This window comes from Mustela putorius, unplaced genomic scaffold (assembly GCF_011764305.1).
Source record: "Mustela putorius furo isolate JIRA1106 unplaced genomic scaffold, ASM1176430v1.1 tig00000174_pilon_pilon_pilon, whole genome shotgun sequence".
Classification (NCBI taxonomy): domain Eukaryota; kingdom Metazoa; phylum Chordata; class Mammalia; order Carnivora; family Mustelidae; genus Mustela; species Mustela putorius.
Genome location: NW_025421304.1, coordinates 2,519,118 through 2,544,831, shown reverse-complemented (window position 1 = coordinate 2,544,831; position 25,714 = coordinate 2,519,118). Strand labels below are relative to the sequence as shown.

Genomic DNA, 25,714 nt, shown 5'->3' with positions numbered 1-25,714 from the left:
CATGATCAGATGGTCCCTGGGCACTACTGTGTACGGGGCCCTGGGCTGGGCACCCCACATGTCAGAGTTCTCTGATGCTGCCCAGCCATCAGAGGATGTGAGCATCAGGATCTCCAGTTTCCAGAAGAGGAAACTGAGGCTCGGGGTCCGGAAGAGAGGACCCTGACAGAGGTGGGAATCCCACCCAGACCTCTCTGACCCTCAGCTCGGCCGGAGCGGTGGGGGAGTGGTTGAGAGGCAGGATTAAACAGGGGCTCCCCCCTTCACTTCTCCTTTTTTCTCCTGCAGCGACTTTGCCATTATCCACGGCCCCCTACTGGGCAGGCGGAGCCCTCCCCATGGCCGAGCTCCTGTCCCAGCTGCCTTGGCCCCCACTGGCTGAGGGTAGCACGGAGGATGCATCAGTGCCCCGGGCCAAGTGGCAGAGCCAGCAGCCAAAGGGTGGTGGGGCAGAGGGCCTGGCCCATGAGCCCTGGAGGTTCCTGGAGGTGCCCTCCATTTATATCACACCATGCAGTGATGGGGAATCACCCCCGTGCACCCCGACCCCCCAACGCCTGCAGCTGCCGAGGACGCCAGACCCGGACAGTCTGTCCCAGGACAGGTCAGCTGGGTGTTGGGACAAAAAGGAGGTGCTCTCTCCCTCTCTGACACTGCTCCAGGGGGGGCCGACACTGTCCGGGTGCAGGAGCTGAAGGTCACCTGGAACATGGCCTTAGCCCCACATGGGGCCTGACCGGAGGTTGTGAAAGAGGCACATGAACAGAAAGAGGCAACTGGAAACATGTGCTGGGACAAGGGTCCCTGAGCTCTCTGCGCTCCGCTAGACACTGCCTGCTAAGTGGGGGGGGCACCCCCTTCGGCACACCCCATGTTTTTTAAACTGTGGATCATGACCATTTAAGGACCGTGAAACCAAGGTAGTGCGTTGCGATGAGCACTTTTTCCAAACAGAAACAGGATAGAATTGGAAATACAGTCTGTGAGGTAGTAAGCGTAGTTTCCTGCAAATTTTGTGATGTCCCATATATTTCTATATGTCACATAGACTTTTTGTATTGGAAGCCAGTGTAAAGGGTATGTCTTGCTGCAGCTCATGGCGGCGGGTGGGGGGAGAAGTAAACAAAACTTCTTTGAAGAGACAGCACCCCTGGCACGAGGAGACAGGAGCTAAAGGTTCAAGGCTGCAGGGGGAAAGAAAGAAAGAATATACCAGGCCTGAGTCAAAACACCCAGTGTGGTTTCTTCCAATAATGGATGCTAGATAAGAATGAAGGTTTATGAACTAGAGCTCTGTGTACCAGCCTGGAGAAGTTTCAGAAACAATGATGATGGAGAAAGCAAGTTGCAAAATGATAACAGTAGGAGCCTAATAGTGTATCTTTTAAAAGGCATTAAACAATAGGGTATATTGTTGGTGAATCCATCCTGATATTAAAGCAGCATGGAAAAGTACACAGAAGGAACACACACCAGCTTCAGGGCAGTGGGTACCTTGGGCACAGGAAAGGAGGGATGGGGAGTTGGGCCTTTGGCTGTGCCTATAAAAGTTTATTTCTTTTAAAAATGAAAGAAAAGATCTGAAATGAAATGGCAAAATGTCCACATCTATTGGATATGGACGGTAGGGATGACCTTTTTTTTCCTGTTTGAAATAAATAGTCTCTAATTAAAATTTTATAAGTATTTCAAAAGAAGAAATGGGCCAAGAGAAGTACAGCTGACCCTTAAGCAATGCGGTGTTAGGAGGCACTGACCCACTGTGTGCTGTCAAAAATTCAAGCGTAACTTTTGACTCCCCCAAAACTTAGCTACTAAGAGCCTACTGTTGGCCAGAAAGCTTACCTAGAACATAAGCAATCAATTAATGCATATTTTGTATGTTATCTGTATTATATGCTGTGTTTTTACAATAAAACAAGCTAGAGAAAAAAATGTTTCTAAGAAAATCACAAGACAAAATACATGTGCAGCACTGTACTGTAAAAAAAAAAAATCCATGTATAAATGGATTCAAGCATATGTTGTTCAAGGGTCATCTGTATAAAGAGACCAGTGACAGAGGGAGATGGTGGAAGGAGTGCCTCTCTAAGACCTGAGAGAACATCTGTGCAGCAGGAACCGCAAGTGCAAAGGCCCTGTGGCAGGAGTGTGTCTGGCGAAGCTAGGGAAGCTCAGCCATCAGAGTGAATGCAAAAAGGGGAGGAGGAGGCAAAGTCAGAATGGTGACCAGGACCACCCTTGGGCCTTGGGTGGACTTGGCCTAAGGGTGGCCCTTGTCACCACCTTGGGAGGACTTTGCTTTTATCTGGAGTGAGGTGGAGCCACAGGAGGGCTCTGAGCTGGGAGGACCCTAACCTAGCTCTGGGGTTCATAGGTTCTCTCTGGCTGCAGGTCGGGAGCAGACTATAGGAGGTAGGATTGGAAGAGCCAAAGGACTACTGTGCTGTCCTGGACAGGGGCCGTATGAGCCAAGAGTTTAAATTCTGGAGAGATTTTATGCTTGGAGTGGCCAGGGATGGCTGAGATTGGATGTGGGTGTGAGGGCAAGAGAGGGGCCAGGAAAGATGAAGTTTGGGGCCTGCCAGTCACCAAAAGGAAGCAGAGTGGGGCTTATTGGGGGACGGGGGCTGCAAAGGTGGGGAGAGAGATGGGAATAGAATTTTTTCAAGCGGTAGGACAGCATGTTGGAGGTAGGGGTGGGGCGCAAGTTCCCGTGCTGGGGTGCCTCTGGCCGAGAGCTGTGAGGTGCGACTCACATTTCCGGGCTTTCACACCAGCAGTCCAGGGACACTAACAGACTCAGACAGTCCCTGCAGGGCTGTGTCCAGCTCTGCAGCCTACCCCGGAGTGACTTGGGCCAAGTCACTTCCCCTCTTTGAGGCAGGGCTTCCCCACCTGTAAAAGGGCTGCTGTCCCCCGCCCCCGCGCTGTCCCGCGGGAATGCCCCTTACCACAGAGTTGGTGAGATCTCCAGAGCCAGAGTGACTTGCCCAAGGTCACAGCACAGTTAAGAGCCAGGGAGGCTGGATTCTAACTTGGTCTGGCTAACGGGGACTGGGACGGTGAGAGGTCCCCAGACCTGGAGGACCTCCTGGGCCAACACTAGGTGAGGGGTGGGTGGGCGGAAACGCACCGGAGGACGGAGGCGGCCTCCAGGTCCCACCCCTTCCCGCCAGCGTTGGTTCCTCGATGCCCATAGCCCCCACCCCTCCGCTTCCCAGAATCTCCATCCAGCCGCCCACCCCACCCCCTCCAACTCGCCCCCCCCCCGCCCCCGCTCCCCGTCTCCGGTTCCAACCCGGGCGGCCGGCAGCTCCCGGCCAGGGGGCAGAAGGGGAGCTGAAAGTACCCTTTCCGGGTATCAGGGGAGAGGGTCGCGGCCCGAGCCAAGGCAGCTGCCATGGCCGCGTTTCATCTGAATCGAATCTGTTTCTCTTTCTGTCCCTCCCTCTCCTCTGTTCACTTCGCTGCCTCCTTCGATTCCCAGCGTCTCTCTTTTCCCTTCCTCTCTCCTGTTTCGGTATCTCCGGCGTCCCAGCCGCCCCTCTCGGTTCCCCGGAGCGCTCGCCCTCCCCCTGCGCCCCCGGCCCTGCGTCTCCAACTCTCGCTAGCCGCCTCTCTCCCGCCGGGCCCGTCGGCGCCCCTCCCCCTCACTCCCCGGGTCCGAGGGCCCTCCCGCCGCGCCGCCCCCCTTCCCGCGCGGGCGGGGGCGGCGCCGTGACGCGACGGGGCGGGGGCGGGAAGGGTGAGCTGACGCTGCGGCGGCTCCCGCGGCTCCGGGGCTCCGGCCTTTGTGCGGGCGGCGGGCTGCGGCGGGCGACGCGGGCGACGCGGTCGGGTGGGGGCGGCGGCCCCGGAAGGCGAGGCAGGTGCCCCGCGGGGACGCCCAGCTCAGCCCAGCCCCGCTCGGCCGGCCCAGCCCTGCGGCCGGGCGCGCCTGCCGCGCCGCATCCATGTTCGAGTAAGGACCCGGGCGGAGGCGCGGCGGGCGGGAGGACGCGGCCGGCTGGTCCGGGGCTGCACGCGCGCCCGGCTCGGGGTTGAGGGGAGGGTGGCGCGACCGGATCCGAGGCGGGAGGGGGGCGGCGGTGGGCGCGACCGGGTGGGGGCGGGGAGGGGGCCGGCGCTGCACTGGGGCCTCCGCGCTGACGGCGGGGGAGAGGTGGGGGCCGACCCAGGCTCGTCACCGCCAGGGCGAGACGCGCCGGGGTGGCGGGGCTTTGGTGGGGGTCCTGGGATCATCCGCGGGGAGCGGGGCCTGCGGGGGAGGGCTCCGGCCTAGCCGGACGCGGTCCGGGAGGCGAAGAGTGGGTGCGAGTCTGACCCCGGGCTTTGGGCCTGGGGTGCAGGCTAGGCGGACACAAGCCCCTCGCTGGCCCGCGCACAGTCCACGGAGCTCGGGAGCAACCCCCATCCCGGCCTGGGCCCCCTCCCACCGCCTCTGTCTGTGGCGAGTCCTGGCGCCGCTGGTGGTGGGGGCTTCGTGGCCGTCCGGCCGGCCTTGTGCCTGAAATTCCCCAGGTCGTGGGGCCAGAATTGACCTCCTCCCTGTCTGGGCCCGCTATGTTTTGGAGTCTCCATTGTAGGTGTCTTGGAAGTGTGTGTCTGCCTGTCTGTATTCCTCCTGTGCATCCTCTGGCTGTGTGTAATTTACGTCAGACTCCATCTGTGGCTCCATGTGTTCCAGTAAATTTCCTGAGTATGTCTGATTGCTGTCTCCAGTTTTGTGTGTGTGTGTGTGTGTGTGTGTGTATGTGAGAGGCTCTGTGTGCGTGGCTGTGACCTTCTGTGGTTGTGTATGTGTGTGATGTGTTATTGCATCCTATCAGACCATGCACGCCTGCTTGTGACTTCGGAGTGTGTGTACACTTCAGATCTCCGAGTGTGCAGAGAGCGGAGATCCTCCCTGGTTGTGCGTGTGTCTGTGAAATTTGCTTCGGATAACATCTGTGGCTCCAGGCCTCTCCGTAAGTTGCCTGTGTGTCCAGTTGTGACTTGGTGGTATGTGGACACGGTGTTTACAGCTATCATCCTTTGTCTCTGTCTGTGCCTATAATTTATCTCTGAACACGTTCACTCTTGGTGCAAATGTAAGTGACTTGTGTGTGTCCCTAGGTGACATTGTGTGTCCAGGGCCTGGGTATATGGCTGGAACCGCCTGGGGCTGTGCCTGTAATTTACTTCTGATTACATCTTGGTGTGAAAATTCCTATGTGTCTCCGTAATCCGTAGGTGACAGTTCTGTTTGTGCCTGGGCTTCTGTGTGTATGCAGCGGAGACCCCCGGGGCTTTGTGTGTGTGAGAGCACAAAGAGAGATCCCTTGTGGCTCTCAGTGGGCGCGGGACCCTCTTTCCTGAGACCTCGGGTGTACCCTTGACTGTTCGGAGCAGTAATGACTGTTCCCGTGCTACAGTTTATAAAGCACGTCTCATGCATTATTTCCATAGCTGGCCACAGTGTTTTTTGGTTTTTTGTGTGTTTTTTTAAGATTTTATTTATTTATTTGACAGAGAGAGATCACAAGTAGGCAGAGAGGCAGGCAGGGGGGAGGGAAGCAGGCTCCCCGCTTAGCAGAGAGCCCGATATGGGGCTCGATCCCAGGACCCCGGGATCATGACCCGAGCCGAAAGCAGAGGCTTTAACCCACTGATCTGCCCAGGCGCCCCTGGCCACTGTGTTTTTAAGCTGTGTCTGTGACCTCCTGGGTCCTTCATGGCTGTGTGAATGTCTGGGTTCTCTGGCGACAACAGAGACTGCTGACCCCTCCGTCCCTTACCACGTTAGAGCAGTCCTTCACTGTGTCTTCCCCACCAGGCTGTGAACACCAGGAGAGCCGAGCTGACCCTACGGCTTAAATTTATCTACAGGGTACCTGCATCGGCTGAGTTCCTTTGTGACCGCTCTTTTACGTGTATGGCTGTCCCTGTAGAATGTGATTTGCTTTCACCTCTTCTCAGAGACTTTCTTATAGCCATCTGTGTGAATGTCATGTATCTGGAACTTTCTGTGGTTTCTGTGACCCTCTGCAGCTGCACACATGCATCCTGGACAGGCGTGTGTGTGTGTGTGTAACTTCTGGGACTTTGTGGCTGTAGCATACTTGTCATGCTGCAGCTGTGTGAATCTTTTTTCTAGAACCCTGCGGCTCTGGGTGCAAGGCTGACACACCTGTGGGAGCTCTGCTGTGAGGTGGATGGAGGGGGGAAACTTCTTGCAACGATGGGGAAGTACCTTTTGCCTATACTGGCTGCGTGGGACCCATACCACGTTTCCCTTAAATGCACACCTGTGTGTGCACTGCCCCTGTTTGACCAGAGGGAGCTCTAGGCCTGTGTAGGCCCAGGAAGTCCGAAGAAAGGTGTCTGCACTGGCAAAACCCTGTTTTCTTCCTAGTCCCTGCCCCCCATAACGGTCCTCCAGCTGCAACGGGCTCCTCCCTTCCCTCTGCAGCAGCCTGCCTGGTTGGGCAGCCTCAGGCCTGTGCCTGCTCTCGAACACTTCCTCTTCCTTCTACAGAAAAGCAAGATCTGGGGGCCATAGGCCCTGCCCTGTCTGTGTGTTATCAGGCCTGTCCTTAGGCACCCTCCTGTAGGCCCGTGGCCGTGGGAGAGTAGGGCAGGTGGAGAAGGCATCTGCATTTCAGGCTAGAGAGGTGAGAAGATGGGGCAGGGGAGGAAAGTGGTCACCCCCTCCTTCAGAACTACTCCTAGCTCACCACTGCCCTCAGGGGGAAGCCCAAACTCCTGACCTGGGCCTGAGGGGCCTGGAGGGGGGCGGCCTGTGCCCTCCTGTCCTCCTTCCCCTGCCCTGCTGGCCAACTCACTTCTCAGACCTGCCAGGCTCAGTCCTGTCCCTGAATGCCACACCCCTGTTTCTAACACAGTCTTCCCTTGCGTTTTTGTCTAAGCTACTCTTCATACTCCGGCTGAGCTCAAGTGTGCCCTGCACCCCACCCACCCAGCCACTTAACCCTCCTTTGTTTCCATGGTCCTCAAACTTAAATGCACTTCCCCATCCTGGGCTCCACCCCCAGAGGTCTACTGTGGATCTCACAAGCCTCAGGGCTGCCTGTGTGCCTCGCATGGGGGGTGCCTGAGCTCAGTGTCTCCATTTGACACGTGTTCTTGTTTTGCTCATCTGGGTTCCCCAACTGGAATGTCAGGTCCCTGCAGGCCAGGACCGTATCTGTTTTGTTCACTTCCGTGTCCCCAGCGCCTGGCGCAGGGCATGTGCTTAATCCGTACTTAGCGTGTGCAGGATGGAGATTGGGGTCAGTGTGGGCCCTGCGCCCTGGGCCAAGGTGTGTGTGTGTGGTCCCCGTCGGGGTCAGCGTTGGCCTCTTGAGCACAGGTGCGCTGGGGCAGGGGCAGGACCTTGGCCTCCGTTTTAGTCCCACAGAACCTACTGATCAAACCAGAGTGCATCTCTCGTGCTGGGATTTATTTGCCCTTGACGTTGAACAACGCAGGGGTGAGGGGTGCTGACCTGCCCTGCAATTGAAAAATCAGTGTATTCCTTCCGACTCCCCCCAAACTTAGCTCCTTATCGTTTACTGATGACCAGAAGCTTATTGATACCGTGAGCGGTCAGTGAACACGTTTTTTGGTATACTATCTGTATTATGTACTGTATTACAATAAAGTAATCTAGACAAAATGGTATTAAGAAAATCATGAAGAAAATACCTTTAGAAGACTGTATTGTATTTATTGAATACGATTTCCGTTTAAGTGGACCCATACAGCTCAAACCTGTGCTGTTCAAGGGTCAGCTGTCTGTTACCTCACTTTCTCCCCCAGTAACCCTGTGAGGTGATGTCATTAGTCTCACCATGGTCAGGAAGAAAATGAGGCACAGGTGCAGACACTTGCCCCCAAGCCACATGGGGAGCAAGTGACGGGTTTGCTGAGGGTTGGGCAAGTCTCCCCCTACTTGAATCCCGGTCCTGTGAGGGGAGAGGGGCGCTCAGCCTGTCGGTCCACAGGAGCAAATGGTCCGTGCCCCAGCCTTGTTCTAGATAGTAGGAAGGTGGCTGGAAACATACCCCCACGCCCCGCGGAGCGCAGAGAGAGACAGGACTGCAGGTCAAGTGTCGTAAGTGCTGTGGAAAAAGATGGAGAGGGATCGAAAGGTGGGAGTGTGGTTTGAATAGAGAAGCGAGGAAGCTGACTCAGAGAAGTGTCCACTGAGCAGGAACATGAAGGGGGTGAGGAAGCCTGTCGTAGAGGAACAGGCAAGGGAGGAGCTGGGGAAGAGTGAGCAAGGGGTTGATGAGAGGGTCCAGAGGCTCATTTCCCTCGAGTCAGGTGCAGTGGGCCCGGGGTGGGAGTTTCCCAACCCAACTCAGGCATTCACAGGCCCCCCACCGGCCACCGGTGGGGAGCAGAGTGGGGGATGGGTGTCAGGGAGACCTGGGAGAAGCCAGCTCCAGGCAAGGGGTGGGGGCGGGGGGGGCGTGACAGTGGCCCAGATCACCACCTATTTCATTTATTTACTTACTTATTTTATTCCACAAACTCATTTCCTAAGTGTGACTGGAATGCCTACCCTGGGTCTTGGCCTGGGCAGTACTAGGGACAAAGCAGTGACCAGTACCTTGCTGTCAGGGAGCTCACAGACCTGTGGGGGAAACGGAGCTATGGTTTGACAAGTGACTGCCCAGAAGGAGTCGGGGCTGGGGTGGGGGATGCAGAGGCAGAGTGCAGGAGAGTGGTTAGCGACAGGATGGGAGCTGCCAGAGGTCCCTAGGGAGGCACAACGGAAGCCCTGTCTGAGAGGGAGGGGTAGCAACCAAGAGCCCTGGGAGAGGCACACGAATTCGCCAGCCAGGGAAGGCCAGAGGCAGTCCACAGTGAGGGAACAGCATGTGCTGGAGCTTGGAGACAAGAGAGGGAAGTTTGAGGAGCCCCAGGTGATCCAGGGACCCCCATCTGCCCCCCTCCTAGAGGTGATGGAGTCCACTGTGGTAGAGTCGTGCCCTGGCTTCAAGCAGCGGTGCATCCTGGGACCGGTGGTTGGTGGCCTCGAGTCCTGGCTTCTACTCCGGGAAGCGGGGATGGCGATACCGTCACGTGTCCAGGGTTGCCTGAGGAATACGTAATTGTACGGGGAGCTTGCCAGCGTCTTGGTACGATGCCAGCAAGTGTCCCTCTGCTGCTCCTGCTCTAGCCAGTGCAAGAGCATGCCTGCGGTCACCGATGTTTCTTGAGAGTTCACTCCGTGTTGGGTACAGTGTTGTGTGCCAGGGACACAGTGGTGACTAAGACCTTAGTTCACAGCCGGAGGTAACAATAGGCAAAATGACTCCAGGTGGTGTGTCCAGTTGGTGTGAAGTGGGCCTTGGGGGCTGGGTCCCCAGGGGAAGAGGAGCATTTGAGCCGAGTAAGACCCTGGTGGGCTGGGATATGGAAGGCCATTCCAGGCAGAGGAAACAGAAGTACAGAGGCCTTGATGTGGGAATGCAGTAGGTGAGCTTAGGGACAAAAGGGCGCTGGGGGTGGGGGAAGCTCAAGTGGAGGGTATGAGCCAAGCCAGGGCCTGGGGTGACGAGGTGAGGACTTGGCCTTTACCTGGTGTACAGTGTAGGCCGGAGAGGCTCTGACCAGAAGGGCCCTGACCCAAGTCAGGTTCACAGGCTCCCTCTGGTGTAGGGGGCTGACTGCAGGGGGTGGTGATGGGGACAGGGAACCCAGGGAGACTACTGTGATGTCCTGGGTGGGGGGCGGTGAGGATGGAGGCTGGGACAGGGCGCAGGAGCAGGGGAAATGGGTGTAATGGAAGTAGATTTTGGAGGTAGAGCAGGTGGGACTTGCTAACAGATCAGAAGTGAAGAGTGAACAAGAAGCAAACGAAGCACGTGCTGAGGGTTTTAGCTCCAGCAAGTGAGTGGGGAGGGGCTACTCAAATATTTATGAATGAATTAATAATTTTAAAAATAGCAATCTTCTTGAGAGCTTAACTCTATGCCAGGCGCTACTACAAGCACCTTACACGTAATGATTCACTGAACCACCCCGACAAGCAGACGAGGACACGTACTTAACCACCCATGGGTCCGAGCCGAAGTCACAGACGTGCAGAGTGTTAGGGAGCTGTTCACTCGGTCACACAGCTGGAAGTGGAGTCAAATGGGTGGGTGGGATCCATGGGCTGATATGTGGGCCTCCTAAAACAGACTCGTCCCCATACCCGGCCTGTTTCCCGCCAATGCCCCTCTTTTTCTCCTCCCCCAGCACCACCCCCCACTCCGGCCGGAGCACACCAAGCAGCTCCCCGTCTCTCCGTAAGCGGCTGCAGCTCTTGCCCTCGAGCCGATCCCCACCTGAGCCTGAACCAGGCACCATGGTGGAGAAGGGGTCAGACAGCTCCTCAGAGAAGGGTGGGGTGCCTGGGACACCCAGCACCCAGAGTCTGGGCAGCCGGAACTTCATCCGCAATAGCAAGGTTGGTGCAAGCCCAGTGGGTGGGGAGATGGGGGAAGGGCCGGGGAATTTAGGGGCTCATTCTGACTCCGTTCCTTTCTCTTGCAGAAGATGCAGAGCTGGTACAGTGTAAGTATTGGGCAGGGGGCTGGAGGGGAGAAAGGGAGGGGGACAGGTGCCGGGCTTGGAGCCCTAGGCTGCAGCAGGCAAGGGATTAGGTGCCGGGGTCAGCAGATCTAGGGTCACATCCTGGACTGCCCCTTACTTCTTGTGTGTCCCTGAGTGAGTTGCTTAACTTCTCTGGGTCGGTGTCCGGAGACACTGTCCCAGCCTCACAAAGCCAAAGGAAACTCTTGCTAAGAGTGATGCCAGTGGGTCCCTGGCACAGGCTTACGTGGAAATCAGTAAATGACCGTTTTCCTGCTGGCTAATCTCGTGGGTGGGCTGGGGAAGGCAGCCGGGAGCTAGACTTGAAGCCTCCAAGAGCTGGCCGGGGGCTGAGGAGCCTGAGGGGCTTTTGGGCACTTTGTGGGGCACAAGTAGAGGGGTGTGAACCCCCAGTTGGCTTCTTACCTACCCACCTCCTCCAGATGCTGAGCCCCACGTACAAACAGCGGAACGAAGACTTCCGGAAACTGTTCAGCAAGCTCCCGGAGGCCGAACGCCTCATCGTGGGTGAGTCCGGCGGCATAGATCCCATCCCCGGGCTGGGCCCTGGTTCCCTCGCACTGCCCTCCCGCCTCTCCTGCCTGCGCTGGCAGGCGCAGCGTGTATGACTCGGGTGTCTGCCGTCTCTCCCCTCGGCCGCCTCAGATTACTCCTGTGCCTTGCAGCGCGAGATCCTCCTCCAAGGCCGCCTCTACCTCTCCGAGAACTGGATCTGCTTCTACAGCAACATCTTCCGCTGGGAAACAACAGTGAGCCGACTTGGGGACGAGGAGGGGTGGGCGGACTGGGCCTGGGGCCTCTTCTGACCTGCCTCTCGTCTTCAGATTTCCATCCAGTTGAAGGAAGTGACCTGTCTGAAGAAGGAGAAGACAGCCAAGCTGATCCCCAATGCCATCCAGATCTGCACTGAGAGCGAGAAGGTGAGCCGGAGGACCTGCTGGGGGACTGTGGGCACCGGCCTCAGCCAGCCCCTGCTGCCCCAAGCCCTGTTTATTTGGCACGCTGAGCTCTCAGAATCCCTTGCTTTCTGTCTATTCCCCTGCCACCCCTATTGGCCTGGCCTAGGCTCCCATCACCTCTGACGCAGACCCCCCTGTACTCCCTCGTGTCAGTGCCTGTGGTCTGCCCTCTCCTCACCCCTACCACAGCTGCCCAGGGATCATATTAATAGTAGAATTCTTCCCTCCCACATACCTATCAACTCAGATGTCCCCTCTCTTTGGAAGCCTTCCCTGACGCTCTGTTCTATTCTGATGATTGTTGCCTTGTGGTCCCAAGATGGCTGCCTGACACCAATGACTCAGACAGGAAGGGAATGGGGGGAGACTTCCCAGCAGACTTCCCTTTGTGGAATTAGGTGATCATCCCTCCTGGTCAAAGGAGACTAGAAGAGTGCTCTGGGCTATGCCTGTTTCCTGCCCTGGACTGGGAGCTTGGGGGCTGGGGCCAGGGGCCATCACCTCATGGGGACGCAGTCTGGTGCCAGGCTAGGCACAGGATAAACATTCTGTAGAGTGAATAAAGGGATGAATGAATGGATACATCAGGATGGAGATCCAGGCACAAAGTGCGGGTGGTGACGGAGCTTCCCCTTGCTCTGACCATGTCTGCCCCCGCATGCTCACAGCTCCCTCTCTCCTGCAGCATTTCTTCACCTCCTTTGGGGCCCGGGACCGCTGCTTCCTCCTCATCTTCCGCCTCTGGCAGAATGCACTGCTTGAAAAGGTGGGTCTGGGTGAGAGTGGATTGGGGATTGAGGTAGGGGGGGATCCTGGAGCCAGGAGATCCAAACTGGGGGAGCTGGAGGGCCCCTTCACTCTCCTCCATGGGCACAGGCCTGCCTTGCCTACAGCTTCCTGCCTAGACTCCAGCAGGGACCACCACGGGCCCCAGTGCCTGGCCCTGCCCCCACCGACCTGTATCCGTGTCTCCGTGGCCCTTGCTTCACCGCCACAAATGCAGAATGCTCTGAAAATGAGAAGGTGCCTTTGTGTGTGCCATAGCAAGGTCCGGCCCCAAGCTGACACAGCTGTTTCTAGTCTATGGCAGAACTCTCTAATAGAACTTTCCACTAAAATCAACGTATTCTCCATCCGTGCTGTCAAATATGGCAGCCGCTGGCCACACGGGCCTGTTGAACTCTCAGAAAGTGGATAGGGTAGCTGGAGATCTGTGTTTTTCACTTCATTTTGATTTGCTTAAACTTAAACGGCTCCATGTGCTTCGTGAACAGCACAGGCCTACGTTTACCTCCGTGTGACCGTTCATATGTTTTAGGACAAGAAATATTGACGTGTTCAACTCGGGTGCATCTTAGATGTGATCGTAATTCAACATAAAGTTATCATGTCTGTTCAATATTGAATATTCCAGTGATTCTTAAGCTCTGTAGCTTCCAGAACCCTCTTTAAAATAATGGTAGACTCTCCACAGAGCTTTTGTTTAAGGGGGTTAAATCTACCAATAGTTACTGTATTAGAAGTGGAAACTGGGGAATTCTTAACCACAAGAATACACGAGCACACACTGCATGAGCCCCCAGAAAAAGATAGTGTCACGTGTCACATAGCCTCTGGAAAATTCCACTGTACAGTGGAATAGTGTGAGAATAAAAGTGAAAAAGGCAAGAAGTATCTTATACTACTAGTAACACTTAGCCACACTTATGAAAATAATTTTGGTGGCATGGACCTCCTGAAAGGCTTGGGGGATCCCCAGGAATCCTTGGACCACCCTTGGAGAACCTTTGATATATTGTGCATTGTGTACTAAATATAATATAGTCATCATTATTGGTCCCATGTTACTACGTGCAGTACAGGCACTGCCTCTCTTTCCTAGATCTGCAACTTTCTTAATCTTGACATATGTCTTGCCCCAAGACATTTTGTGTAAGGGCTTTTAGACATGGCATATTCCGATGGCCTACTGTGGGCTGGCCCCCAGGCTCCCCAAGCCAGCTGTGGTTGCATGAGTTTGTACAGGTGGCTGCAAGTCACAGAAAGTCACAGAAAACTCAACCACATGTGCTTTAAGCAAAAAGACACTGAATTACTTCCTGAGTAATAATATTAGCAAATATTTCAGGTGCTGCTGGGTGCCAGGCACTGCTCTGAGCATTACACGCAGTAATTCACTTTGTCTTCACAACCACCCTGGGTGGCAGCTATCTGTTTCACTAGTGAAGCGTGGAGGGATAGCCTTGCCCGTAGTCATGAGGGTTTTCATGTGGCAGAGCTGAGGTTGTGACCCATGGCAGTTAGATTCTGTATCATGCTAATGCTCCTCTTACGAGAGGTCTGGAGACAGGCAGCCCAGGGCGGGTTTGAGGGCTCTCCCCCGTACCCCCTATGCCATAAAGACCCCAGCTCTTGTTTATTCTTCCACACTGTCTGCCTTCTGCATGTTGATGTTTTATCCACATGCTTGTTGCCTCATGGTTACAAGATGGCTGCCACAGCCCTTGACATCACCTCCTCCATCACAAAAGTGTCCAAAAGTGAAGGAGAAAATGGGTGGGTAAAAAGGGCACTTTCCTTTTTCAGGGAAGGAAAACCCCCCTTTAAGCCAATTGCTCTTTGCATGTCTTCGGCTAGAACTGGCTAACAGGACCACCTCAGTTGCAAAGGAAAGATGGAAAACTTGGTGTAAACCAGTTATAATTTATCCCTAGGGCTGGGGAAGATTTTTGCCCTGAACAAATTGGGTTTCTGCTGGTGGGGAGGGAGGATGGCTGGATGTCAGGTGGGCATGGTCCATGTCTGCGACTACTGGCTGACAAAACCAAGCAGGCCAAACCTGCTTTCCAGCTGTACCACACTCCTGTCCTGTCCCCTCGGGGGCAGCTCCAGCTGTGCCCATCCTTAGAGGTGATGGTGCTGGAGCAGGAGTCCAAGAGAGGGTCATGGCCTCCAGGGAGAGGGAGGGCAGGGGAGGGTTCAACGTTCAAGCCCTGGAGCCAGACTGCCAGGGTTGGGGTTTCCGCTCCATCACCGAGGAGCTGAGTGACCCAGGGCAAGTCACTGAACGCCATCAGAGAGGGCCATTCCCTACTTCATAGCAGCCAGAGCTGGGCCCAGAATAAGTGCTCGGTCAGATTAGCTCTCCTGAGGCAGGCTTGCCCAGGGGTCAGCTCCAAGATGCAAAAGCAGTCCCCCCACCCCCACTCCCCGGGGGTCACATCTCGCCACTGCCACTGGAGCACCTCTGTGCCTCAGCATCATTGCTTTAAAACAATGATGTTAGTGCTTTATAGAATTGTTCTAGAAGATTCAGTGAGTTTGCCCACAGGGCGCCTGGTAATAACACGGTGGCTGGCTGCCTTGCTGCTGGGCTGTCACTGCACTTCCGTCTCAGGCCTCCAGCCACTGTGGCCAGGAGCACTTAGGAAAGCAGTCCGGGGCAGGACAGCATGGCGGGTGGGAGCGTTGGCTCTGGGGTCCAGCTGCATGTAGAACCCTGAGTTGCCCCAGGTCGCTTGTGGGACCTCGGGCGCGTGACTTCCACTCCCCCGGCCTCATCTTCTCCTCTGTAAGTCTGGGAATGCTACCCTGTGGATGTGAGAGTCTTGTGAGGACCTAAGGGGACAGTCCTGAGCACCCTGAGTCCCTGTGAGGGGGCGGATGGAACTGGAGACTGGAGGGGGGACACTGCTGCCCCCTTGTGGACACCACGGGAATGCTGGCCTGAGGGCTTGCGGGGCTGGGGCTGAGAAGGGCTCTGGGAAAGTGGAGGCCAACCCCATGTTCTGTCTGCCCAGACGCTGAGCCCCCGTGAGCTCTGGCACTTGGTACATCAGTGCTATGGCTCCGAGCTGGGCCTCACCAGCGAGGATGAGGACTATGTCTGCCCCTTGCAGCTGAATGGTCTAGGGTGAGTCAGAGGTTGGTGGCTGGTTCCCGGGGTAGGGGGAGACGACAGGCTCTGTGTGCAGAGCTCCTGGAGTCCCGGGTGGACTGAGGTGGGCATAGAGTCTGGGAAACCAGGTGGGCATAGAGTCTGGGCATAGTGTGGGGTGCAAAGATACAGCAGTCCCATACCCTACCTTTCCCCCACAGGAGCTCCAAAGAAGTGGGAGACGTGATCGCCCTGAGTGATATCACCCCCTCGGGGGCAGCTGACAACAGCCAAGAGCCGAGCCCGGTGGGCTCGCGCCGTGGTCGCATCACCCCCAACCTTTCCCGAGCCAGCAGTGATGCAGACCATGGGGTGAGCAGAGAATGGGGCTGAGAGTGGATGCTGATGGCAAGAGACAGAGGACGGTGTGTGTGTGTGGGGGTGGGTGTCAGGGAGAGGAACAGACTGAGAGGTGGTGGTGGGATGGGGAGGGGACCGACAGGGCCAGAGAAGAGGCGGATGGAGGGATAAGGGAGAGGATGGACAGAGGGATGGGATGGAGCTAAGGTGGGCAAAGGAAACAGAATGAGAGAGAGAGGTGAAAGGGCAGAAGACAGGAAGACACTGAGACAGAAAAAGCAAGGCTTGGATGGATGTATGGATGGAAGGAACGATGGACTGACAGAGCTGGACAGACAAGGCACGGAAGGATAGACAGAAGGGCACAAGAGGCATGAGAAGGTTTATGGCCCAGGCACCGAGGACAGGCCTGATAGGGGCTGAGGGGGCCCTCATCTGGGCAGCCCCAGGGCCCCTTGTGGCTCGGCTGGAAACTTCGTGCACACGCGAACCCCCAGCATCAAGTTTCCTCCAGTCTCCTTCCTTATGGCCAATGTGGGCACACGGGGTGGGGGAGCCCTCAGGCTGGAATGGAGGGGGACAGAGCTGGAGTCAGCCTTTCTCTGCAGGCCGAGGAGGACAAGGAGGAGCAGACGGACAGCCAGCCAGATGCCTCCTCCAGCCAGACCGTGACCCCGGTGGCTGAACCACCGAGCACTGAGCCGACCCCGCCTGAGGGGCCCACCTCCCTGGGCCCCTTGGACCTGCTGCGCAGTGAGGAGCTGTTGACAGACACGAGCAACTCTTCCTCGTCCACAGGGGAGGAAGGTGAGGCAGGTGGCCCCAGGCATTTGCTTTGCTTCCACGGGACAGCCCCTGCTCAGACTGGCGTCAGCATGGGATTGGCTGGCTCCTCGGACTAAAAAGTCCAGGGGGTGCAGGCATTCAGATGGTGCTGTTAGAAATCTGTCTGTCTAGCTCTGGCTCGAAGGCAGCAGAGCGGATGGGTAAGAGCACAGACTGTGAGCCAGGCTGCCCGGGCCCAAATGCTGGCCACACTGCCTCCTAGCTGGGTAACGTGGGCACATTATTTAACGCTTCGAGCCTCATTTTTCTCATCTGAAAAATGGGGTTAGCAATAATCCTGCCCACTTCATGGGGTCGATGTTAAGAGAATGAAAGTGAGTTAATGTTTGTAAAGTGCTCAGGCCCGTCGGTGCTGGCTCTTCTTATTACTCTTTCCATTTCCCATTTGCCGGCTTCCTTCTTAGGTAGCCTCCATTCTTGGGTGGAGGGGGGCACAGAGAGCCCCAAAACAGCCTCCCACCACCAAACCTAGCAGGGAGAAAGCCTGCTTTTCCCACCGGAGGCACCAGAATCTCTAGGGTTGGCTCTGATTGGTCCACCTTGGATCCCAGGCCTGCCCCTGAACCAATCACAGCAGCTGAGAGCCCAGGCTGATTGGGACCATCAGAGGCCTACCCCTGTGATGCCAGTGACAGCAGTCCCCTGGGTCTGGGCGTGTGCTGCTCCATGAACCGATCACAGTGGCTCTGGCTGGCTGAGTGGGGGGACATGTGCCTGCCCTAAAGCCACCCCTGGGGCAGAAAGGGGCCAAGTGGTGCTCCGGTCCGTGTCCACCCCAGCCCGCGAGGATGGGGCTGCCCTTCCACTGCGCGAGGCCTGGGAGTGGAGAGGAGCGGTCACCCAAGGGAAGCGGAGGCACTGCTCCAAGGAGGGAGCAATGCAGCCCCCGCCGTCCTTCCCTGTCCCCCAGCTGACCTGGCCGCCTTGCTGCCCGATCTCTCCGGCCGGCTCCTCATCAACTCCGTCTTCCACGTGGGAGCCGAGCGGCTGCAGCAGATGCTTTTCTCAGATTCGCCCTTCCTGCAGGGCTTCCTGCAGCAGTGCAAGTTTACAGGTCAGGTGGCCGAGCTCCCCTGGCTGCAAGGGAGGAGTGGGGGGCGTGGAAGCAGGAGACCAGCAAGCCCTGCAGAGCAGATGTGGCCCAGGGGACGGTGGGCAAGTGAGAAGCCACATCCGCGAGACCAGACCAGACGGGCTCTGCCTCTTAACTAGCTGAATGGCCTCAGGCAGGGTTCCGAGCCTCTTTGCCTCCATTTCTTCCTCTGTCCATGTGTTAGGAGCATGATAACAGTCCCTGCTGTAGCCAGGTCTCCTGAGAGCTGTATGAGTCGATAACTAGACACGTGCTAAGAGCAGTGGTATACAGTAAGCACTTAATAAACGCAAGTTGACAATCACACATTTAGTGGCCGCTCTGTCAGATTTGTACGGAGGCCAGGATAGACGAAGTCTATGATCTAGTGAGAATGACAGTAAACAGACACACAAATAAGTCACAGATGTGCGGGGACAGAGTGCCAGAGGGGAGTCTGTGACCTGAGGGGTCTCAGGAGAAGCTCCTGGAAGGATGTGATGAAGGAACCAAGGTCTGAAGGAGCAGCTCTTCTGGGGAAAGGCAAGGAGATGGGAGAGAAACCCAGGAGGCCAGCGGGGTATCTGCAAAGGCCCTGAGGCCGGGGGCAGACACTGGGAGAATCCCTTGAAGCTGGGCCTCTGTGGCCATGTGTGGTGAGGTGAAGCCACAGTGCCAGGTGGCACAGAAGGGTTCACGGTGGGACCAGCTGAACGGCTCAGGAGGCTGTGGGAGGGTTTCAAGCAGGGGAGGGGCTAGTCAGTTAGTCGTCTTTCCTCTGTTTCTTTTTTTGTGTTGATGAAGATGAGTCAGGTAGAATTTTCTGCAGAATGAGAGAGAGCGTGCCTTGGTTTGGGGCCCCACAGTCCTCCAAAACTATGCTCATGTCCTGGAGGGACAGGCACATCAGACTGAGGAACTCAGATTCTGTCCGGGGGCCCTGGAGAGCCATGGACTGTTCTAGGCAGGTTATGGGCAGGGGCAGGCTTGGCTTTAAGAAGCTACCCCTGGACCTCAGAGGTGGAGATCGAGACCAGAAACTCAGGGGGGTGGAATGGGACCCTGGGCAGGCAGGGATGGACTGAACGAGGAGCGATGTTCGGTTTAAGTGAACACAAGGAGGAGGGAGTGTCCAGGGCAGGGCCCAGGGCTCTGGAGGAGTCTGGAGTATGGTGGGGCCACCCCTGCACTGGGACCCCGAGAGGAAGGGGGATGCTGAGGCCAGTGTGGGACCTCCTGGGTGTGAGGTGTCTGGGGAACTCCCGAGGGAAGGTGTTCAGGAGGTCACAGGACCCTAGGTCTGAGGCACACAGGAGAAGCCAGGACTGGTACAGAGAGGGAAACTGAGGCTGCAGAAGCGGATGAGATGGCCCCAGGATGAGTGACAAGCATAGGGAAGAGAGAGGTCCCAGCTCAGAGTCTTAACCAACATCTGAGGTTTTAGGGCTCCAGAAGGAAGGATGGGGCACGGGGGCAGGGTAGGTTTGGGGGCGAGGTCCCGGAGCACTAGAATGGTCCAAAAAAGTCTAGTTCCCACAGCCTGTGGGCAGAAGACTGGAGAATGGTGTCCTCATTTTGTCCCTTCCTCCCTGCCTCTCCCAGATGTGACCTTGAGTCCCTGGAGTGGCGACAACAAGTGCCACCAGCGCCGAGTGCTGACGTACACCATCCCCATCAGCAACCCCCTGGGCCCCAAGAGCGCCTCCGTGGTGGAGACACAGGTGGGCCCGGGTGGAGGGCAGAGTGGCAGGCTGGGCAGCCCGGGCTGGCTTCGGGGGGCCCTGACTCCCTCCTCCCTCCTCCCCACAGACACTGTTCCGGCGCGGCCCCCAGGCGGGCGGCTGCGTGGTGGACTCCGAGGTGCTGACCCAGGGCATCCCGTACCAGGACTACTTCTACACTGCCCACCGCTACTGCATCCTGGGCCTTGCCCGCAACAAGGCCCGGCTGCGGTGAGCAGTGGCCCGGCCCCTCCCCTGACAGAGTCCCCTCCCTCAGGGAGAGGTGGCAGAACAGCCCCAGGGTTTTGGCCTGAGCCAACGGGCCCAGAGCCGCCGTCCACCAGGATGGGAAAGGGGGCGAGGGACAGGTCTGGGGGAAGATGAGCTCAGTTTGCGCTGGGCTGAGCTGTCTTTTGGACCCCGGGTGGAGCTGGGGCACAGCAGCAAGACGGAAGAATCGGGGCCAGGTGCGGGCCTAACTGCGGGAGGCACAGGGCATTGCTAAATCTGGGAGACTTGCCAAGGTGTGTCGGTTTGGCCTGTGGGTGACAAGGGACCCTCTCTGAATTGGGGGAAGGAAAGCACCTCCTTGGAGTGATCGGAGTCAGACCCTGACCCCCTCCTCCTGTCCCCCGCGACCCCAGGGTGTCCTCTGAGATCCGCTACCGGAAGCAGCCCTGGAGCCTCGTGAAGTCTCTCATTGAGAAGAACTCCTGGAGCGGCATTGAAGATTACTTCCACCACCTGGGTAGGGGGAGGTCGGCCCGGCTGGGGATGGGGTGGTGGCCCGGCTGGCCGGGTGCAGCCACGCAGAGGCCCCTCCTGCGTCCACAGAGCGGGAGCTTGCCAAGGCGGAGAAGCTGTCCCTGGAGGAAGGTGGGAAGGACGCGCGCACACTGCTGTCAGGCCTGCGGCGACGCAAGCGGCCCCTGAGCTGGAGGGGTCATGGCGACGGGCCCCAGCACCCGGACCCGGACCCCTGCGCCCGGGCGGGCATGCACACCTCAGGTGTGTCCCCTCGGGCCGGGCCGGGGCCCTGGTGGGTGTGCTGGCATGGCTCTGTCTGATGGCACGGTGCTCTCCTTCAGGTTCCCTCAGCTCTCGCTTCTCTGAACCGTCCGCGGACCCAGGCCCTGGGGCAGGCGTCCCCAGCGCCCTGGTTCTCATCAGCGTGGTGTGAGTAAGGGGCCGGGGCTGTGGGGTCAGACAGGCCTGGATCTGCATTCTGGTTGTGTGACCTCGGGCAGGCGTCTGGCCTCTCTGGGCCTCTTTGGGCATCTAGTGGAGTGGGAGTGTGGGCTCACTTTTTAGCATAGCGGAGATGGAGGGAGAAGATATTTGGAATGTGCCCAGTGTGTGGTGGAGAAGTCTGTCCCTGCTGGGAGAGCGAGGCCCTGAGGGCTTTGGGAGGTCAGAGGAGCCTGACAGCCTGGGGGCAGGGAGGGCTTTCTGGGTGAGCAGGCACCCAGAGGAGGTAGAATGAGGGGAACCAGGAAAGATGTGGGGAGAAAGCTCTGTCATACATCTCAGTCCTATTTTCTGTGTCCAGCCCTAAGCTGGGGGGCACTGGGGACACAGAGCTGACTAGAGACCTGACAGCAGGCCAGGGTGCTGGGGGACAGGGCCGGGACAGGGAAGCTGCGGAAAAGCAGAGGATTCCTGAGCTGAGACCATGGAGGGTGAAGCAGGGACACCCGGGAGCACAGAGGCCAGGGATAGGGGAGGTGGGGACAGACAGGAAACTCTGAGGATGTGGAAGTGAGGTCTGAGCTTCCAGCAGACCCTGCAGGTGAGAGTCAGCTTGGTCACACACTCAGCCTCTCTGGGCCTCAGTTTCCCTGCGCCCAAAGTCCAGAGAGGGGCCATGTGGCACACTCGAGGGGCGGGGCAGGCTCTCACCTCTTTTGTCTTCCTGTTGCTGCCTCCCCAGGATCTGTGTGAGGTATGGCCCTGCTTCCTGCACCCTCCTCCCTTCTCCCCTCAACCCCTAGCTGCAGCCCCTTCTCCTGACCCTGAGTCCCCAGCTCTCCCAGCCAGGCAGCCTGCTGTGGCCATCAGGGGCGAGGCCTGGATGCGATCCCTGACTTTGCTGCTTAGGGACTATGTGACTGTAGGCATGTCAGTCACCCTCTCTGATTCCACTTTCTCCTCTGGAAAGCGGGGTGATCGTGATGCCCCTTTGTGGTTTGGTTGTGTGGGTGCTGACGTTGGAGAGCCTCTGTGTCCAGACGCTGACCTCTGACCCCTGCCCTCAGCCTCATCGTCCTCATCGCCCTCAATGTCCTCCTCTTTTACCGCCTCTGGTCCCTGGAGAGGACGGCCCACACCTTCGAGTCCTGGCACAGTCTGGCCCTGGCCAAGGGGTGAGTGGGGGGCCCGAGGGGGCTGGGGACTTGGGCGGGTCGGGCGAGGCCGCCGCCCAGCTCAGGCCCTGCACCCCTTGCAGCAAGTTCCCCCAGACGGCCACGGAGTGGGCGGAGATCCTCGCCCTCCAGAAGCAGTTCCACAGCGTTGAAGTGCACAAGTGGAGACAGATCCTGCGGGCATCCGTGGAACTCCTCGATGAGGTGCGGCTGTGGGGCTGCAGGGCCCTGGGTTCGGATCCTGGTGTGAGGCTACCTCTGGGCCTCAGTTTCTTCCTCTGTACAAGGAGGAAGCCAGTCCTATTCCCCAGCTCCCAGGGTTGCTGGAAAAATGGAAGAAAGAGGTGGCTCGCAGCCAAGGAAAAATGTCCACGGTGTCTGACTTCAGGCATAGCTGGGGACAGCCACCTTCATGCCATCTCCTGCCTCTGCCCACTGCCAGGGTTGGCTTTATTTGGTGGTATCCTACCCTCCTGCCCTTGACCAAGGTGGCAGCTGCCGCTCTGGCTGACACGCAAGGGGAAGGGCTCGTTCTCACTGGCTGCTGGGCTTGCCTGTCCATCCCTGAACCCATCACAGTGGCTGGGGGGCAGGCGAGGCTTGGTCCTTGAATCCCACTCCCACTAAGGGGTCACATGAGGGTGGGAAAGAGTTCCTCCCAAGGATGCGAGGAGGGTCTCATCTCCAGAAGGGGTTGCCCCGAACGTTGTCTGTAGTGCAGTGGCTGCATCTCTGCAGACGGCCAGGTTCAAGTTCCGCTGTGTGACGTTGTACGAGTGACTACACCATTGCCAGCCTTGGCTTCCTCCTCTGTACATGCTGTTACCTCAGAGACGGGCGTGAAGATCAAATGAGTTAACGTTGGAATAGTGCTCGTAGTAAACACTGCGCGTGTCTCTGCGGTTATTAGCCTGAGCCCAGTGCCCGCGCACAGCAGGAGCTCCGTTAATGTGGTGGTGGGTCAGCACAAAGGTCAGGTACTGGGGTGGTACGTAAGGTGGGAGGAGGAGGGGTGGGAAGCGGAGGAGAGGCTGGCATTGGCTGGGTGCCCAAGGATATCAGAGCCCGAGTTGGGGCATGACGGCGAAATTGTGTGTGGTCACTGGAGACCATACGTGGAGCCCACCTCGGGGGGCTTTGTTGCACCCTGAAACCAGGCTGGCGGGGAGATGCTCGTGCTGGGAAGGCTGCGCAGAACAGGGCAGGAGGCGATCGAGGCTGGGGTCACATCACCCAGAGAGAGGGATGGCATGGCCTCCCCATCCTAAGTTAAATGCTGATGATTTTCCTCTTAAATTGCCAAGGACACAGAGTTGACTCCACAGATGCGTTTACCGCAGACTCAGATGGAACTGGGCTGTCCTGTGAGCCAGTTTGCTTCTCCAGGCCAACCTGTGTTGCCCTGCATCTAAGCGGTGGGGGTGGGGGGGGGCGGCTAAGGTCTGAGAAGCCCAGAATTCCCCAAGGTCACACAGCAGGGAGTAAGAAGAGCTCCTGTGCCAAGTGCTAGGTGTTCGGCCATCAGAGCCCTGAACTCATCCTGGGATCTTTCAGCTGGGGAGCCTGGGACAGTTATGGGGCTTGCCCATGACCACCCAGTACATAGCAGGGGTGTGCCCGGAACCTGGGCCATTGGGACTCCTTCCTTCACCAGCATCTTAGAAGTTAAACTGGGGGCAGTATGGCTCCACTGTTTTCACGGGGTGACCTTGGTTGGGGACATGATCTCTTTGGAGCCTCCCCAGTTCCTCAATGGCAGGAAACCCTGCCAGCACTCACCTCCCACCTGCCCACTTCTTCCTCCCAGATGAAGTTCTCGCTGGAGAAGCTGCATCAAGGCATCACTGTCTCGGACCCTCCCTTCGACTCCCAGCCACGGCCTGATGACAGCTTCTCCTGAGGAACCCCAGCCCCACGGCCGACCCCCCTAACGGATAGACGGACACAGAGCCTCGGTGGCCACTGCTGGCACGGTGTGAGCGCCGGGAGCCTCCCGCCCACCCCTCCCCGTGGCCCAGCCAGGGGCCACACAGACATGGGGACCACAGAACCGAGATGCACTTTAGACCAGCGTGTGCAAGTCCAGCTGCCGTCACCGGCCCAGCCAGGGAGCTGGCCTGGCCCCCCGCTAACTTATTTTGCCCAGCTGGGGTTGTGGGGGGCGCCTCTGGGGTGCACGATTCCCTCAGCTCTGGGTTTAATGTATTATATTTATTTGGGGCCGACGGAAAGCCCCAATAAAGGGTTGGAAACAGCTGTGGCTGTGCCTGCAGGGTCCCCGGGAGTGGGCGGGGGTCTCCTGTGGTGCTGGAAGGGGGAATCTGTCCATTTTCCAGGGGCCCAAGTCACTCACATGATCTGGGATTCTTCAGCATCTTTCACGGGCTTTGTGTCTTCGGGGTCCAGTGTCAGAGCTGTGAGGGCATATGCAGGTGCCTGGATGCCTGGGTTCAGATCCTACCCCTGATCCTTAGCAGTCACGTAACCCAAGTCAAGCCTTCTGAGCTTCCCAGTTTCCCCTTCTGTACAATGGGCGTTAAGAGCGGCACTTGTCTCCCGGGGTTCTTAGAAGTGAATAGTCCTACACCTGCCCTGAGTTTCTGAGTCAGCAGCTCTGGGTGGGCTGAGAGTGTGCACTTCCGACAAGCTCCCTGGATCCCACTTTGCGAGCCACTCTGACAAGCTCTGCGTTAATGAGTGTGGCGCCTCACAATGGGGCCTGGCGCAGAGTGAGTATTTAGCTGATGTTCCTCATCATGGAAGAGTGGGGGGGAGAGGAAGTGACTCCTGTAGTAAGCACCAAATGGGGACCAGACTTTGTGGCAAGGGCTGGTGCTCGTTTAAGTCTCATGGTGACTCCGTGAGATGGGGGGAGGCCGATAGGTATGTGTCTGAGGCCACTGCAGGCCTGTCCCTGGTGTCTCCACACTTAGATGCAGGGTCATGTCCCCTGCAGGACCCTACCACGGCCTGTACAGGTTGAGGCCATCTGGAACCATCTTGCTAATGAAGAAATGGTCTTAGAGGCCAAGTCTCTGGTCCAGGTAGAACCCAGGTGTGTCTCATTCAACCCTGTTCTGGTAGCAGAGTGAGTGAGAGATAAGGAGAGACCTTTGACATGTCACAGGCTGTGAGAAACTTCTTAATAAATGGCTTGGGACAGAGGACTGTAGGGAGGGGGTTGGATGGAGGTGGGAGGGACCACGGGTGGCAAAGGGCCAAGCCAGCCTCCCCTCTCGCTATGTGAACATGGCAAGTTACCTACTCTGGGCTTCCGTTTCCTATACCTGTTAACTGGGAATAGTGACAAAACCCACCCCGTGGGAAGAATTGCAGTTAATATTAGTAAAGCGCTGAGAACAGCACCAAGCCCACGGTAGCTGCTCAGTGAACACCAGCTTGTAAGGCTGTGAGTGGGTGCCCTTGCCCAGTGCCTAAGGCCTGTCCTCACTGCCACTGCTAGGAGGAGGGCTCGGTACAGCAAGAGTTATTTTCTGCAAGGCAATTTCACAGCCCAGGAAGTGTTGGCACAGAGGCCCAGACCACAAAGGTGTCCAGTGTCCCCGGCTTCCTGTTTCTCTGCCCCAAGCCTGCCCCACACCCTGGTTCCTCTTGCTCAGCGGGACTGGGTCAGGGGGATCCTGGAACTTCACTGCACCCAGAACTGGAGGCCAGGACCTGAGCAGCCAGCCCGAAGTCTCACTCCCATCTGAGTCCTGACAGCCCAGAGCCCACACCCCCAACCTCTAAACCCCAGCATTGCTGGGGCAGGATCCCAGACCCACCTGAGGCCGGCTATATGACCCTAGGCAAGGGCATGAGGCACTCTCAGCCTCAGTTTCTTCTTCCGTAAAATGGGGATAATAATAGAACTTGCTGCCCATGATGGGGTGGGGGGTGGAAATGGATCTGGCGTATCAGAA

General features: G+C 57.5%; 1 protein-coding gene across 4 annotated transcripts; it reads left to right on the top strand.

Annotated features, from left to right (window-relative positions):
* The first annotated feature begins 323 nt into the window (after positions 1–323).
* GRAMD1A (GRAM domain containing 1A) lies at positions 324–24,047 on the top strand. Of its 4 annotated transcripts, none has more exons than XM_013062724.2 (20): positions 324–604; positions 10,237–10,447; positions 10,534–10,554; positions 11,016–11,100; positions 11,239–11,342; positions 11,418–11,513; positions 12,238–12,318; positions 15,353–15,465; positions 15,651–15,801; positions 16,398–16,596; positions 17,546–17,689; positions 19,310–19,428; positions 19,517–19,659; positions 20,073–20,176; positions 20,263–20,436; positions 20,517–20,604; positions 21,359–21,370; positions 21,684–21,791; positions 21,875–21,995; positions 23,599–24,047. In XM_013062724.2, exons 1-20 carry the CDS (start codon positions 339–341, stop codon positions 23,689–23,691), a joined length of 2,433 nt encoding a protein of 810 aa, XP_012918178.1. In that variant the 5' UTR covers positions 324–338; the 3' UTR covers positions 23,692–24,047. The 4 variants fall into 4 exon arrangements, with proteins under 4 accessions (XP_012918178.1, XP_012918177.1, XP_044931900.1 ...); XM_045075965.1 differs by lacking the exon at positions 324–604 and adding an exon at positions 3,789–3,964; XM_013062723.2 differs by lacking the exon at positions 21,359–21,370.
* The last annotated feature ends 1,667 nt before the right edge of the window (positions 24,048–25,714 follow it).

What these genes read in the sequence shown, in the direction of transcription:
- GRAMD1A (XM_013062724.2), top strand. Translation starts at nt 339, where the DNA reads ATGGCCGAGCTCCTGTCCCAGCTGCCTTGGCCCCCACTGGCTGAGGGT. An exon ending in TCTTCCGCTGGGAAACAACA is followed by an intron (nt 11,343 to 11,417) that starts GTGAGCCGACTT and finishes TCTCGTCTTCAG; the next exon opens with ATTTCCATCCAGTTGAAGGA. An exon ending in GGCGGGCATGCACACCTCAG is followed by an intron (nt 20,437 to 20,516) that starts GTGTGTCCCCTC and finishes GCTCTCCTTCAG; the next exon opens with GTTCCCTCAGCTCTCGCTTC.